General features: G+C 39.4%; 2 protein-coding genes across 10 annotated transcripts in view; one reads left to right on the forward strand and one right to left on the reverse strand.

The window, feature by feature from the left end:
- The window catches only part of ERI2 (ERI1 exoribonuclease family member 2), a 65228-nt gene that overhangs the window by 33598 nt on the left and 16274 nt on the right, over positions 1-15356 (forward strand). For 2 of the 4 annotated variants that reach the window (XR_006708098.1, XR_006708099.1), the window contains exons 10-12: positions 1264-1384; positions 8478-8677; positions 8796-8962. The exons of 1 other annotated variant lie outside the window; for it this stretch is intronic. The gene's annotated coding sequence lies outside the window, so the exon portion shown is untranslated. The remainder of the gene's footprint in view (positions 1-1263; positions 1385-8477; positions 8678-8795; positions 8963-15356) is intronic. One more of the 4 variants, XR_006708100.1, reaches the window with a different exon arrangement.
- Positions 1-15356, reverse strand: part of ACSM3 (acyl-CoA synthetase medium chain family member 3) — a 59930-nt gene that overhangs the window by 26750 nt on the left and 17824 nt on the right. For 3 of the 6 annotated variants that reach the window (XM_045460427.1, XM_045460421.1, XM_045460424.1), the window contains exons 2-3: positions 4358-4627; positions 3537-3747 (exon numbers count right to left, since the gene is read on the reverse strand). In XM_045460427.1, coding sequence (XP_045316383.1) covers positions 3537-3747; positions 4358-4576 — 430 coding nt within the window. In that variant the 5' untranslated portion in view covers positions 4577-4627. Of the gene's footprint in view, positions 1-3536; positions 3748-4357; positions 4628-6056; positions 6129-9299; positions 9463-15356 lie in introns of those variants that run through there. The other 3 variants (XM_045460426.1, XM_045460423.1, XM_045460422.1) reach the window with 3 other exon arrangements.

Below are 15356 nucleotides of genomic sequence, written 5' to 3' on the forward strand. Positions count from 1 at the left end.
GGAGGCATGGTTTGGCGTATTCTGAACCCACCTCCACTATGGGCTCTGGGAGTGATCCTTGAGGCCTCACTTTGGTGGTGGTGGTGGGATGGGGGGGGGGGGGAGAGAGAATGGTGATTCCCCAGTCTCTTCTCCACAGAGCCAGACCTGGTGGACTCAGTTTGAGTAGTCCTCACTGTGCCGGGGCACAGACGGCGGGGTCCTTCTGGCTCCACTCCGCCAACTCCCCTGACTCTGTGCTTGGCTAGGATTCAAAGTCCAGCTGAGTGCGCTCTGGCGCTGGGGAAGCGCCTCTCAGTGCGGCTATATGTGGTCTCGACTGGCTTTGTCTGTGCCTCTACACTTCAGGGAGGACAGCCTTCTCCTACTGCGGACTCAGTTGCTGCCCTCGCTGCGAGCCCACAGGGTGGCGGATGCAGGCAGGCTTTGTCTTTTCCCACAGCACTCCAGGGAGACAGCTGCCTTTTTCTCCTGCAGACTGCGCCCTTGGCCCAGCCACTGGGCCCAAGGGGTGGAGGATGCAGGCAGGTTCTGTACTATCATGCAGCCCTCCAGGGAGGGAACCACTTTCTCCAACTGTGGACTGAGCTCTGGCCTACCACCACATCCAGGGCTGGCTCCCCTCCACCCCAGGTGCATGAACAGGGAGCCAGCCCCAGTCGGAAGAAAGCCCTGCAGTTAGAGATCAGATCCCTCTCAGTCTCAATCCCAGTCCGAGGTCTTTCTCCTGTCTAGATACAGTCCTGCACTTCCCTAGCCACTCTTTCTCTTCCCTTTGTCTCTTTGCAGAAGGGGGTCCCTCCCCTCCGTGCCCATGCAGCCTTTTTTTTATCTCCCCCAATTCGCAGTTACCCACCTATCTTTTTTCCAGCTTTCCCATTTTCTTCCTGGTAGATTCAGTCTCTTTTCCTCCCAGGCTCTGGTGTTCAAAGTCCTTTAGTTTCTACACTTCTTTGTTTGCGAGGCATGGGAGTATTGATTCCCCCTACTTCTCTGCCATGTTGGACCCTCTCCTCATATCCTATCTTTAAAAGAACCTATTAATAGTGACCAATCTTACCTATTAAAACTGCTTCCTGTCCAAATTAATCATTCTGGGAAGCATTACATTATTTCTTGTCAGGGAACAAAATGTTACTTTAAATCTTGGGGAGGCCTCTCATTACCATGTTTGTGATATAGGGTGTATAAGATGATATTACCAATTTTTGCATGAAGGGTCAAAAGACTGACACCCGTAGCCCCTTTTCTCCCTGTTAACAGATCTACATGAAAGGACAAAATTTTTACAGAAGTTTGTTTGGTGGACAAAAGAAGTAACTCCCATCATTCAGTTTGGCAACAGGATTTGAAAGCCTAGTCCATCTACCCATCCCTCTAGGTGGTAGGTAATGCTTATTTTCAGAATTGTTAGTATATTAGATTTACCATTTATTGCCTCCCTTTCATCCTCCCTTCTAAGAGACTCTGCCTTACTTTCTGTAACCTCAGTAACCATGTTTGTACCAGATGAACTTGCCTCTGACCACATCTGACTGGCCTAACCCAAGCCATGCCAATCAGATTCTGCCTCAAATATTTGATTTAAGAGACTGAGGACATACAGAGTTAGGACCTAAGGCATCTGTGTGGCAAACCAAAGCCACACGTCAGCCAAAATGAAGGCAGCAAAGAAATCATGTGTTAGCAGATGTCAAAAGAACAGGTGCTTGAGAGAGGCAGAGACAAGAGGCCCTATGGCTTTAGAGCAAAAGAAATAGAGAAAGAAGCTGCCCGCCTCCCTTGCAGAGGCCAGTTGCTCTTTCTGCACTTTTTTTCTGTAAGATTCTTCAGTAGACATCCAATAATTATCCTTCCTTAGTTGAACTAATATGAATGGATTTCTGTTCTTGGAAATCCAACATTCCCCTTACTAAGACAATGAGTATAGCAGCATTCATGAAAGCTATCATTTCGTTAAAAAAGAAAAACTGTAAAAGTGGGTTCTGCTACTCCAGTGTATAATTTATATGTATATATGATATGGAATGTATAACTCTCCTCAATTGCAAGTAATTATTGTGATAAATTAAGAATGCTTACTTAATGTAATGATTTATTATAACGGTAGGGATATGAATTAATTCAACCAATATTTTACTGAGCGTTTACTATATGTCAACAATTGGAGGTACAGACATGACTATCTCATAGTCATTGCCTTTTAGGAACATACATAGTCCTATGGGAATGACAAATTTATGAACAAATGATATACCCAGACAACATAGTACAGGTTAAAATAAAAATGCATACATTTTTTTAGGGGAGCTCAAAAAAGAAAGCACCTAATTGGGACATCAGGGTGGGGTTGCCTGAGAAGTGACATTAGAGTTAAGACCTGAAAATCCAATAGTTGGCCAGGAGGTTAGGTGTGAGGAAAAGGGTTTCCACACATAGGAAACAACGTGCACAAAAGCCAGGAAATGGGAAGGATCATGAACCTTATAGGAAACTACTTGCTACTCCTGGAGCACAGAGTATGAAAACAATGAAGGGAAGATAGTTCAAACCTTCCATGACAAACTAAAGAAGTTCAGATGTTACCAGGTAGGCAATGGAGAGTTATTAAATCATGTCAAGCAGCATAATGACAGGATAAAATGTGCATTTTAGAAAGAACAGTAGCTATGGAGAATGAATTGCGTAGGAGTAAAGTGGGCACACACAAGACCAGAATTAGGAAGACTTTTGGGCAAGTCCATTCAGGAGATGGTAAACATGTGAAGTAAGGCAATGGCGATGGAATTGGAGAAGAAGAGGGACTCAAGGGGCACGTAGAAAGTCAAATTTACAAGATGCAGGAACTGATTTGGAAGGAGGAGTAGCAGCTGCTTGGCTTAGGGTACCAGATGAATGGTAATTAACCATGAGAGAAATAAAGGCATGAAAGAAGAACTAGGGTAGGTTCTTTGAGTTTGTGGCTGCATTGAGATTCAGATGGCCATGAGTCTATAGGAGGAGAAGAGTGGTAGGTATGAGGGTATTCAATTGTTGATTGGCATTTGGTTAAAAAACTTATTTCATGGGGCACCTGGGTGGCTCAGTAGGTTAAGAGTCTTGACTCTTGGTTTTGGCTCAGGTCATGATCTCAGGGTTTGTGAGTACAAGCAGCACATCGGGCTCTGTGCTGACAGCACAGAGAATCTCTCTCTCCCTCTTTCTCTGCCCCTTCTCTACTCTCTGTCTCTCTCAAAAATAAATAAGTAAATAAATAAGTAAATAAATAAATAAATAAGTAAATAAGTAAATAAATAAGTAAATAAACTTAATTAAAAAATAAACTTAATTTCATTATGAAAAACCCAACTCATAGTTTAAGTCAAAAGATAGGAAATGTTTCCAACACATTTCTAAGGTTTCTGAGAATAATACTATATTGTGTATAGTTCCTCAAATAATTTACCCAAATGAATGTCTCATGATTACTTAGATCTTTTGGAAACTCTCCCATCTAGCCTATTTTAAATATATATCAGATTGCAAGCACTACTAACCTGTTCGCAGACAGGCTACATTTGCAAGCCACCATTCTGGGATCCTGGGCAGAATCACAATTACTCTATCTCCTCTTTTCAGGGCACAGGCTTCTGTAAGTATATTGGCAAATTTTCTAGACAAAGATCCCAGTTCTTCAAAACTCCATCTCACTTCTTCTCCATTTCCATTTATCCACCAGAAGGCTGGATTGGAAGGTCTCTTTCCAGCCTGAGGAAAGACAAACCAGTCATGGATTTAAAGGTCATTATGCAGCTAAATTCTATTTTAACTGACTTAATGGAATATTTTTTCCAGAATAAAATTCACAGGTCATTAGTTAAGACACACATGGAATATTGGGAAATAACTCTAGAGTCTTTATTTCTAGCTGTTGGGAGCCATGTCATTTCTTACAGCATATGTCATTTCTCATTTAGCCTGATTGCTTTTCTTTCCAAGAAGTTAGAATTCTTGCATCCCTTTATATTCTCTCAGTGACATATCTATGTCTTGTTTCCTACCATTTCTGACTCTTGGAATCATTTTCATTCGAGTCCTTTCTGGATTTTGAAGAAGTTAACCTATAATCATGCATTTTTATAACCATCACCTTTCTCAACCATGGAACTATTAACATGTTGAGCCAGATAATTCTTTGCCATGGGGAACTGTCTTATGTATTAGAGGATGTGTGGCACATCCCTGGCCTCTAACCATTGGCACACACCTTCTCACAAGTCATGGCAACAAAATTGTTTCCAGACATGGCCAAATATCCCCTGGGGGCAAAATCACTTCTATCTGAGAAACTGTAGTTGGACTGGCCCTTGCTTCATACCTTTTCCATATTGGTCCATTGGTCCAGGATATCTTTAGCAAAGTTGAAATACTCTGGAGTCTCCAGTTTGAATTCCTGTTTCATGGATTCATAGTTGGAAAAATTCTGAGGAGGCACTATTCTATAATCTTTATGCAGTTCTCTCACAGAACCAGGGATTGCTAGGCGCCAAAAACACTTGGCATGAAGTAATGTCTTCATAGTGACAAGAGGTAGCATCAGTCTTGCTGGATGTGTTAGCACTCAGGGTTTCCACAGAAACTAATCCATCTAAAAGACAAGTAAAAGGATATGTATTTGTCTCTCTCCTAAAGGTAGCTATACCCCAAAATAGCTAAGTTTTATTATTATTACTAACAATCATCCTAAAAATGCCATTCTCTGAGCACTCAATATGTTTTAAACACTGTACTTTGTTTCACTTACATACAAATTATCACTAAATCGTCAGAGTAACTCTGTGACATGGATACTATTATCATTTCTGTTTAAAGAAAGAAAAAATGACGAAGCGAGGCTGTCTTAGTCAACTCTGGCCACCATAACAAAATACCATAGAGAGGATGGCTCAAAAAATAGACATTTATTTCTCACAGTTCTGGAGGCTGGGAAATCTAAGACCAAGTGCTGGCCAGTTCAGTTTCCCAGTATGGGCTCTGTTCCTGGCTTGTGGATGACCACCTTCTCTTTGTTTCCTCACATGGTAGAGAGAGCAAGAGCTCTGGTTTCTCTTCTCCTTTTATAAAAATGTTAAACCCATTATTGGGGCCTCACCTTGTGACCTCATCTAAACCTAATTCCCTCCTAAAGACCCCACCTCCAAATACCATCACATTTCGGGGGTCAGGGCTTCAACATAAGAATTTGAGGGGTCACATTCAGTCCACAACAGAGGCATTAGTTGGATCTGAACCTAGAACTGTCTGGTCCCAGCCCATTCTCCTGACTATGTACTGCATACTATTGTCTCCCATATGCATTTCTAAAGAAGTGAAGATCTGGGTCACTCATTTACTCTCAGTGAAAGCAAAGGGCCAAGCCTGCTTATCTAATTTAATCTTTCACCTTCATTTCAAGAGTTGTACAGACATGTTCAGGAGAAATTTCCACAGTGGGTAATCCATAAGTGAGAAAACTGAGAGTATCCCAGTACCAATTAGGCATGAAAGAACTGTCAAAAGTCCTTTGGTTTATAGGCCATAGTTCCCATGCTCCCAGTAGGAGCCCACACAACCTTCCAGTCCAGGCTTGGAGCTGCATTTACGGGAGATGTAATAATAGGGCTTTAACCTTTAGGACTTTTGTGGGGGAGGACCCTTCAGGCCACTGAGCCCCCCTGCTTCTGTGGGAAATCATTTGATCATGATGTCATTTACTTGGCTGAGGTCTCATAAACAAAGTTATTAAAAACATGGTTCTAGGGATTGTAGGGTTCTCTTCTTCATACATTCTGTAATCTTCCAAATTTCCTACAATGAAATACTACTCTCATAATCATTAAATCATTTTTAACTGCAATTCTAGCTATGTGGTGTGTAAGGCAGCAGGCTATGTGGGAGAGTTTCTATACTGATATGTTGCCAAACAATAATTAATAATGTCAGCCATCAGTTTTATCCTAAATAGGTCTGGTGTTTGGGCATCATGTTGCTGCACCCACTGCATTATAAGATCTGGGTTCTTCTTCTGACTCTCCCACCTGTTTATGTGAAGACCAGACAAGTCACTGAACTTGAACCCTCTGAGATCATCTGGTTTGAGCTCCCCATTTTTCACCTGCAGAGAAAACAGAGCCCCGGAGAAGGGAAGCAACTTGCTTCAACATGTCATATCAGAGTTAGAACTAGAACTCACATCTTTGGATTCTCATTTGAATGTTCTCTTTACTGTTGTTCAATAGGATTTCAGTAGAGCAGTGATTCTCAACCCTGGCTGTATATTTGAATCACCAGCAAAGCTTTTTAAAAATACTGATGCCTGGGTATTAGACCAATTAAATCAGAATCTCTGGAAGATGGGGCCTGGGCAGCATATTCTTAAAATTTCCTCAGAGGATGTTAACGTGCAATCAAGGTGGAGAATCACTGATTCACAGGTTGTGATCTGTGAACCAGCAGCATCAGCATAACCTGGAAGCTAGTTAGAAAATGCACATTTTCAGAACCCGGTTTTCTGTTTTGCCAATGTAGAGACTAATAGAACCCCTGTCAGAGAGAATTGTCCCAAAGATTAAATGAGATAATACATACAAAGTGCTTATCATGGTGTCTAGCATATCACTACTCTCTAGAGCAGGGGTTGGCAAACCTTTTCTGTAAAGGGCCAGATAATAATTTAGGCTTTCTGGGCCATATGTATGATCTCTGTGGCAACTGCTTACTTCAACTCTGGTTGAGATAGAAGCCATTGACAATACATGACTAAATAGACATAGCTATGTTCCAAAAAAGACCTGTTTATGGATACTGAAACTTGAATTTCATATATTTTTCATGTGTCATGAATTATTATTCCTCTTTTGACTTTTTCAAAAATGAAAAAAACATTTATAATATAAATTATAAATATTATATAAAGATAAATCCCATACATTTGGCAGCCGTCTCCCTTATTACAGAATTAGCATCAGGTTTCATTCAGCTGAAAGGAGTTGTTAAGTAGTAGTTAAAAACACTAGGTTTTCAGTGTTGTAACTTTTCTCTTTATTTGTAATTTTTTAGATCATGTCTTCAAATGTTTCAAAAAACAAAAAATGTTTATATTTTTACGTTATAATATTTATAAAAAATTAAAATGTAATAACCATTCTTGGTTTGCAGCCTGTATAAAAACAGGTAGAGGGTGGGATTTAACTCACGGCTCTAGTTTGCTGATCTTTGGTGTTAGAATGTAAGTTCTATGAGGGTAGGCATTTAGTCTGTTATGTTCATGGGACTATCCCTGGGAAATATCATCGTGTTCAGCCCATAGTATTTGCTTATTTGTTGAATGAAGAAATGACTCAGAAGGGAGAACTTTTATATACAGTTTATTTCAATAGCTCAGGATAACAGTAGACCTGAGCAGTGCCTTTATTGCTTAATCAGATTTATATAACTACCTGGACTGTTCACATGTGACTATTTAAATTCAAATTAATTTAAATACTATTTAAAAATAAGTTCTTAGAGTAACTGAACTTTAAGCACTTAAATAGCCACTTGTGGCTCTTGGCTACTGCATATAGATAACTGCAGACACAAAACATTTCTATCACTGAAGAACATCTCTTGTGGACAGTGCTGATCTATATTGATAATAGCTCAGAAGTGGGTGATATAAGGGGCAAGTGGGTGGCTCAGTTGGTTAAGCTTCCAATTTTGGCTCAGGCCATGATCTCATGGTTGGTGAGTTAGAGCCCCACATTAAGTAGTAGTTAAAAACACTAAGCTTTTAGTGTAACTTTTCTGTTTATTTGTGATTTTTTAGATCATGTCTTCAAATGATGCAAAAAGCATAAAAATTACACAGTGAAAAAATCTTCCCCCTGCACCCCCATCTCACAGCTGCTCAGTCTCATCCCCCCCCCCACTCCCTTAAGGAACTACAATTACTTCTATGTATCTTTTCAGTATTTCTTTATGTGTATTTAAGCAATAGATTCTTCTTTCTCCACCACTTTGACACAACAGGTAACCTAGAGTACACACTATTCTTCCCATTAAAAAACATTTTTATGACAAATTCTTGAAGGTCTTTCCACATCAGTACATAAGTATCTTTCTCATTTTGGGTTTTTTTTTTTTAATGTTTTTGTTTTGTTTAAAGAGTGCATGGCATTCCAGTGAACAGCTGCACCATAATTTCTTAAGCCAGTCCTCTATTGATGTCATTTGAATTGTTTCCATTATTATGCATTTAAGATGAAATTTTGAAACTATTTCCTCCACCACATTTAGAATCCTTCAAACATATAATGAAAAGAAAATTGACCAGTCATTTGGAGCTTAAAATGAGCCTAACCATTCTGCTCTACCAAAAAGAACTTATCAGCATCCTCCTCATCAAAGTGGTAAGATTGCCTTCTCCCCAGCGACGTTCTTTTCAGTGATCTTAGCATTTCATAACATCTATTTTCCAGGTTTCTAATATTCTTTGTAGGTGAAGGAGCTGAGCTAGGAGTACAGATGTTTATACTGAGCTACAGAAAACTCCTCTAAGAGAGAAAGTACCATTCCTGGTCAGCTGGGCTTTCAAAGTATTTAAGGTCTCATCTAAAATGCAAGCTCTACATCTATATAAACAGCAGTGCAGAAGAGGTTTTAGCTGCCCTACATCTCTGTAAGTATCTCTCCTACCAAGTAATCCAAGTAATAACAGTGGCTTAGCATATATAGCCTCAAAGCAAGATGAAGCCCCCTACTATTCTCCCTAGCCCTAAACTTAACCTTCTCTATAGGATTTTTGGAGCTTCCCTTGATCACTTAATGGAGAAAAGTGGCTTCCCTGGATTATTTCCTTGGATTTTCATTTATACATTCCCTGAAGTTTCCCTAGAGGTAGTATGCATACTTTCTGGATGATGCAGAAGATGGATTCCTATCTGCCACTGAGCAGGGTGGAGAGGTAAGTAGACAGCACAATGAAAAACTCAGCTGGTACTTGAACTCAATTAAAACATTTTACCAAGTTAACACATGCACATAGTTAAAAAAAAAAATTACATAGTACCAAAAGACTTAAAATGAAAAACTTACCTGCTATGTTTACAGCCTTTTGTGTGTACATACTCCTTGCTACTTACTAGATACAATTACACAACAGCTGAGAAATTCTGATAGAAATACTTTCATGAGAGCACTTTTGATTTGTTGGTTTTGCTTGCTTGTTTGTTACTCTTGCTCAAAAGTGCATGTGCCAGCCCAGAAAACCTTACATAGAGGACAGATAAGGTAGTACTCACTAAAGTGAAAGATTCCAACACAGCTGGCGATGATGGCAGACCTGTTTCCTAGAAGAGCAGCCCTGAAACTTGAACTCTCACTTCTGCTTTAGTCCTGGTAGTAGCCAACAGAAGAGGGAGAAGTAGTCTGACAACTGGAAGAAGCAAGACATAGACAGAGGGCCCTTCCTGGATTGGTAGAGACATTCTAGAGGGAGGAGCAGGAGTTTCAGGCCAAGTTTACGCTGAAAGCTTACACAATTTTCTGCCACCCTCCCTTTTAAAGTTAATTATTTAAATACCCTGTAAGCCTTTGCTGGGGAGCTGGGAAAGTAATTTATTCACAGGAAGAAAAGTGTCTATGGAGTTGCTGGGGGGATGGGTCCCATGAAGGAATAGAGGAAGTTTTCTCTTAGAAGGAGCAAAGAAAAAAGGACGTAAGAAGACAAAGAGGGGGTTTAAATGGAAAAGAAAGAAGTTAAGGGGTAGGTTTGGGTTGCTCTAGGTCTTAGGGAACCTGTTGCTGTGTTTATCTGTTGAGCTGGTGATGACTAAACATAAATGCTATCAGGTCATTCCTCTGCTCAAATCCTTCAGTGCTTCCTGGTTCACTCCAGGTCAAATCTCAAGTCCTTCCATGGACTACAAGGACCTGGTGATCTGGAACAGGGTCCTCTCTGACCACCACCCACCTCTCCTTCTCTTAATCTTCTGCAGCTTGAACCTACCACACATGTTCCAGCTTTGGGATCTTTGAACTTACAGCTTCTATTGCCTGGAAAACTCTTCTCTTAGATAATCCCTTGGCTAAATCCCCATTTTATGAGGTATCCATCAAAGTGGTCTTCTCTTACTACATTTTCTAAAACAGCACCCCTCATTGTTTTTTCTCTTTAATCTGTGTTAACTTTTTACATCTCTTACCATCACCCTTAGGAGTAAGAACTTTGTTTTGTTTGCTGATGCATCACTATTGTCTAGAGCAGTTGCTGGCAGCTTTTAGGCATTCAATAAATATTTGATTGGTAAATGAATAAGTAAATGACCTTTTCAGTTACATGTGACAGAAACCCAATTCAAATTCACTCAAACAAAATGAGGGATTTATTGGTCACTTTTTAGTTCTATGAGTTTTTGGTTGCTGTTGATTCCCTGGGATTATCTATGTAGAGAGTCACATAATCTGCAAATAGGGACAGTTTTACTTCTTTATTTTGGTTCTCTGTGCCTTTTATTTCCTTTTCTTGCCTTATTGCATTAGCTAGAATTTACAGGCTATGTTGAAAAAGAATGGGGAGAGCAGCTATGCTTGCCTTGTTCCTGATATTAAGTGGAAAGCATTCAGTCTTTCATGCTTGGGGGTAATGTCAGCTGTAATATTTTGTAGATGACATTTATCAAGTTGAGGAAGTTCTCCTTTATTCTTATTTTTCTGAAAATTTTTATCATGAATAAGCCTTGAATTTTGGCAAATACCTTTTCTGTCTCAATATCATCATGTGATTTTTCTTCATTAGCCTATTAATAAAGTGGATTTTTTAATCATTGAACCAGCTTTGCTTCCCTGAAATAATATATATTTATATTTATAGATGAATTCTATATACCTCTTGCCAGTTTTGAGAAGTTTTCCATCATTATTTCTTGAAGTAATTTTCTAGCCCTGCCCTCTCTCCCTTTTTGGGAGTCTTATGACACAATGTTAGATCTTTTATGATAGCCCCACAAGTCTCTGAGGCTCTTTTTTTTTTTTTTTTTTTTTTTTGTCAGCCTGGTTTCTCTCTGTTGTTAATATTGGGGAACTTTTTTTTTTTCAGATTTTCTAAATTGACCACTTTATTTAAACAGAAAAAAAACCCCACAATTTTAATTAGGTACATATGTGGGAACCCTACAAAGATATGAGACTCCTACATTGATTAAATTTTACCATCAAAACTGTTACTTTTTAAAAATGTTTATTTATTTAAAATTTTTTTTTATTTTTTTAATTTACATCCAAGTTAGTTAGCATATACTGCAACAATGATTTCAGGAGTAGATTCCTTAATACCCCTTACCCATTAAGTCCATACCCCCTCCCACAACCCCCCCAGTAATATATTGGGTAATCTTTATTTTTCTATCTTCCAGTTAACTAATTATTTTCTCTTCTTCCTCCCATTCTGCCGTTGAGTCTATCCAATTAAGTTTTTCTCTTATTATATTTTTTATTGTATTTTTTAATTTTAAAATTTCCATTTGTTTCTTCTTGATAATAATCTATTACTTTGCTGAGGCTTTGGTGTTTCAAGCATATATATTTACAATTGCTTGTTGAAGCATTTTTATTATGGCTGCTTTAAAATCTTTGTCAGATACTTCTAACATCTTTGTCATCTTGGTGTTGGTATCTATTGACTGTCTTTTTTTACTCAGTTTGAGATCTTCGTGGTTCTTGGTATGGTGAGTGATTTTCATTTGAAACCTGGACATATTTGTATTATGTAATCAAATTCTAGATCTCATTTAAACCTTCTGTTTTAGTTGGCTTTGTTCCACATTGTCCTGGCAGGGAAAGTGGGAGGACACCACCTCATTAATGCCAGATGAATATAGAAATCTAGATTGTCCACTAAGTCTCCAATTAAACTGGGATTGGGAGCAGTGCTGGGTGGGGATAGCAGTTCCAACTCCTCATGGGGTCTCTGCTGACACTGGCCTGTTCCCTACTTGGCATTCTCTGATGCTACCCCAGTGGAGGGTATTGGGATACCTTGTTATAGACTGGTGAGAGTAGAAGTCTAAGCTTCCCACTCTACCTTTTGCTGGCATAGGTAAGGATATGTGGAGCCGTGATGTGGAGCTGGAGTAGAACAGATAATATTTTAAAGTTTTTTTTGTCTTGGTAGGCTGCTCCTTTCATGGTCCTCTGGTAAAAGACAGCAGGCTTTTTCTGGGGCTTTTATTGTTGGTACCATTGGTATTTCCAAGTTTCTGGCTTTTTCATCTCCCAAGTCTACAATATATGAGGCAAAAAAAGAAAACCCAGGGAACTGACCACTGGGTCATTCCTTAGGTCCCAAACTCTATAACCAGTCTGCCTTCCTCTCTATACCTTCCAGAGTCTTATGTTTGTTTTATATCTAATGTCCAGGGATTTCAGTTGCACTTAGCAGGAGAAAAGAGAAAGGTCTGTCTACTTCCTCTTCCCAGAGTAGAAGTCCTCCCAACTCATTTTTTGAGATTAGAATAACATTGATAGCAAAACGAGACAAGAACACTGCTAAAAAGAAAATCATAGGCAAACTGAAAAACTATGAACAAACAAAAAGTCAAAAATAGATTTTTAACAAACTGAAATCAGCAATGTACAAAAACCAAAAATCCATTATGACAAGTTTGAGTTTATCCTAAGAAAAGGTAAAAGGAGAAAAACCAATATGAGCATTTCAGTGCACACATAAAGTGTATAAATTTCAGTATTTATTCATGATAACCTCCATTGCCCTCAAAAGTAAAATTCAAGTGGAAGGAGATTTCTTTAATGTGATAAATAATGTATATCAACAAATTATTTTGATATTGAACATTAGAAACATTTTATGGTGAAATATTAGAAGCATTCCAACTAATTGAGAATAAGGCAGTGGTCACCATGCCTAATTAATATTATACCATGGGGCACCTGGGTGGCTCAGTCGGTTAGATGTCTGACTTTGGCTCAGGTCATGATCTTGTGATTCATGGGTTTGGGCCTTGCATGGGGCTCTGTGCTGACAGCTCAGAGCCTGAAGCCTGGTTCGGATTCTGTGTCTCCCTCTCTCTCTGCTCCTCTCTTGCTCATGCTCTGTGTGTCTCTCAAAGATAAAGAAACATTAAAAAAAAATTTTTTTTAATTAAAAAACCTAAAAAACAATGCAGAAGATAGCCTCCAACAAAGAGTTAATTATCCAACTTTAAAAGTAAGGGCTATGGCTGAGAAACCCTGATCTAATGTCTAAGTGGATTCAGTGCTTACTAATAGTCCTTTACACATAGCTTGTCTTTCCTTGTATTCATTAATGTTTTTCTTTGTTAGCTGAATTTAACACCTACTAGATTTTTTTTCCCCCACAAGGGCTTATAATGACTGCTTTCCCTTGCTTAGTTGGTAATGCCTATCTACTGACTTTATACTGAGAATATAAAGTCTAGGTAAGAGTTTCTTGTGTTAAATTTTCTTTCCCTCAGAAAACTGTAGACCTTGTTTCACTGTTATTTGGCATTAAATATTACTTTGGAGAAGCCCAAGGTCAAAGAAGTTCTGTTCTCCTGGAATGTGCCTGTTGTATAATAGAAAATTTGACTGGCCTTTGTCCCTGGCTCCTAAATCCTTGGAGACTCTAAATCCCTAGAATTCCTGAGTAATAGGAGTGCCTTTGTTATTCATGAACCCCTTAAATGCCACCTGAGATTATGCTAGCAAGGTGACTCAGGATGAAGGGTCTGGTCACCAGAAAGGTCAGCCATGTGATCAGAGGGTTGGAGCTTTGAAGCTCTGGGGAGGGAAAGGGAACTGGAGATTGACTTGAGTCAAATGCCTAATGATTCAATCAATTATGCCTAAATAATGAAACCCCAATAAAAATGGTGAAGTTTCCTGGTTGGTGAATATATCCAATGTGCTGGGAGGGTGACATGCCCTGATTCCACAGAGAGAGGGCATGGAAGCTGTACATTTGGGACTTTCCAGACTTTCTTTTATGCTTCTTTTAATTTGGCTGGTCCTGATATATAACCTTTATAATAAAACTGTAATCCCAAGTCTAGCACTCTTTTGAGTTCTGTGAGATCTAGTGAATTAAGGAACAGGAGGGGTTGGTAGCCAGTTGGTCAGAGGTTTGTGTGGTCTGGGGACCTGTGAACTTACAGTTAACATCTGAAGTATGGGAAGTCTTTCTGGGGACTGTGTTTTTAAAGCTGTGAGGTCTGATGCTATCCCAACAGTGTCAGAACTGAATTGAAATGCAGCACTGTAGAGCCTCACTTACTCTGCCTGGGTGCTTGTGTAATTTTTTCTTTATTCACAAATTAATTAACCTCAGCCAGAGGTGTTTTAATGTTGTTATCCCTATATCAGGTCTTACCTACAACAAATGTGTCTTATTGTTCTGTAGATTCTTTTTCTGTTATGCTAGTTTATGGTCATTCTCTATTATAATTTCTACATCATTCTTCGTAATGTTATTGACTTGGGTCCTTGGGCTCTCCAAGCAATAGGAATTGACTGGGGCCAAATGGGAATTTCCAGGCAAGGCTTTTATTGGGCTTATGCTCGAGCACAAGGGAGACAGCGCAAAGGAAAGGGTCCTTCATGCTGGCTGTCAGAACAAAGGCCAAGGAAGTTTTTAAAGATGGTAAGGTGGGAAAGGAGTGATGTCTAAGCATGTAGGGGTGAAGAGAGATACAGGAAGTTGGGCGGACAGGCAAAGTGGACAGAACATGCTTCTTCACGCATCGCATGTCTCATTACCATGTTAAATCTCCACCCCTGGGCATGGTTTTTAGTATTATAATGAGGGACAAAGTCAGTGAAAGGTCAGCACTGGGGTCCATCTTGCAGACTGGTTTGATTTGGTCTTCACCAGTCTTTGTAGTGGGGTCCCTCCTTTGGTAAGCATCCTGTTTTCCATTCCTGTAAGACCATAGAGATCCATCTCTCAAGGATTGCTGGATTTTGTGGTGAAGATTGAGGGGACCTGAGTTCAGTCCCTGTTCCATCTTAGTAACTTCAGTGCTCATGTAAACAACCCATTTAATACTGTGGTCTTTCATTCTCTTAATATCCTGTCTCCCAATGATCTTAATCCTACCCAGCCTTAGTCTCTCATTCTTGTGACTGCACCCCACACCTTCTCATTACCACCAACAGTACTACCTCCAAAATCTGTGTCAACATCCCCCACCCCGCTTTTTTTTTTTTTTTTTTACTAATTCCTCCTGTCTTGCCAGTTCATTTCCCTTTACTATCTTTATCACAGTAATTCCTTTAACTCCACTAAAATCTTCAGTCCATTGACTTGAACACTGTCTTCTTTATACCTTCACTTACCTCTT

The sequence above is a fragment of the Leopardus geoffroyi genome, chromosome E3, assembly GCF_018350155.1.
Source record: "Leopardus geoffroyi isolate Oge1 chromosome E3, O.geoffroyi_Oge1_pat1.0, whole genome shotgun sequence".
NCBI classification, from domain to species: domain Eukaryota; kingdom Metazoa; phylum Chordata; class Mammalia; order Carnivora; family Felidae; genus Leopardus; species Leopardus geoffroyi.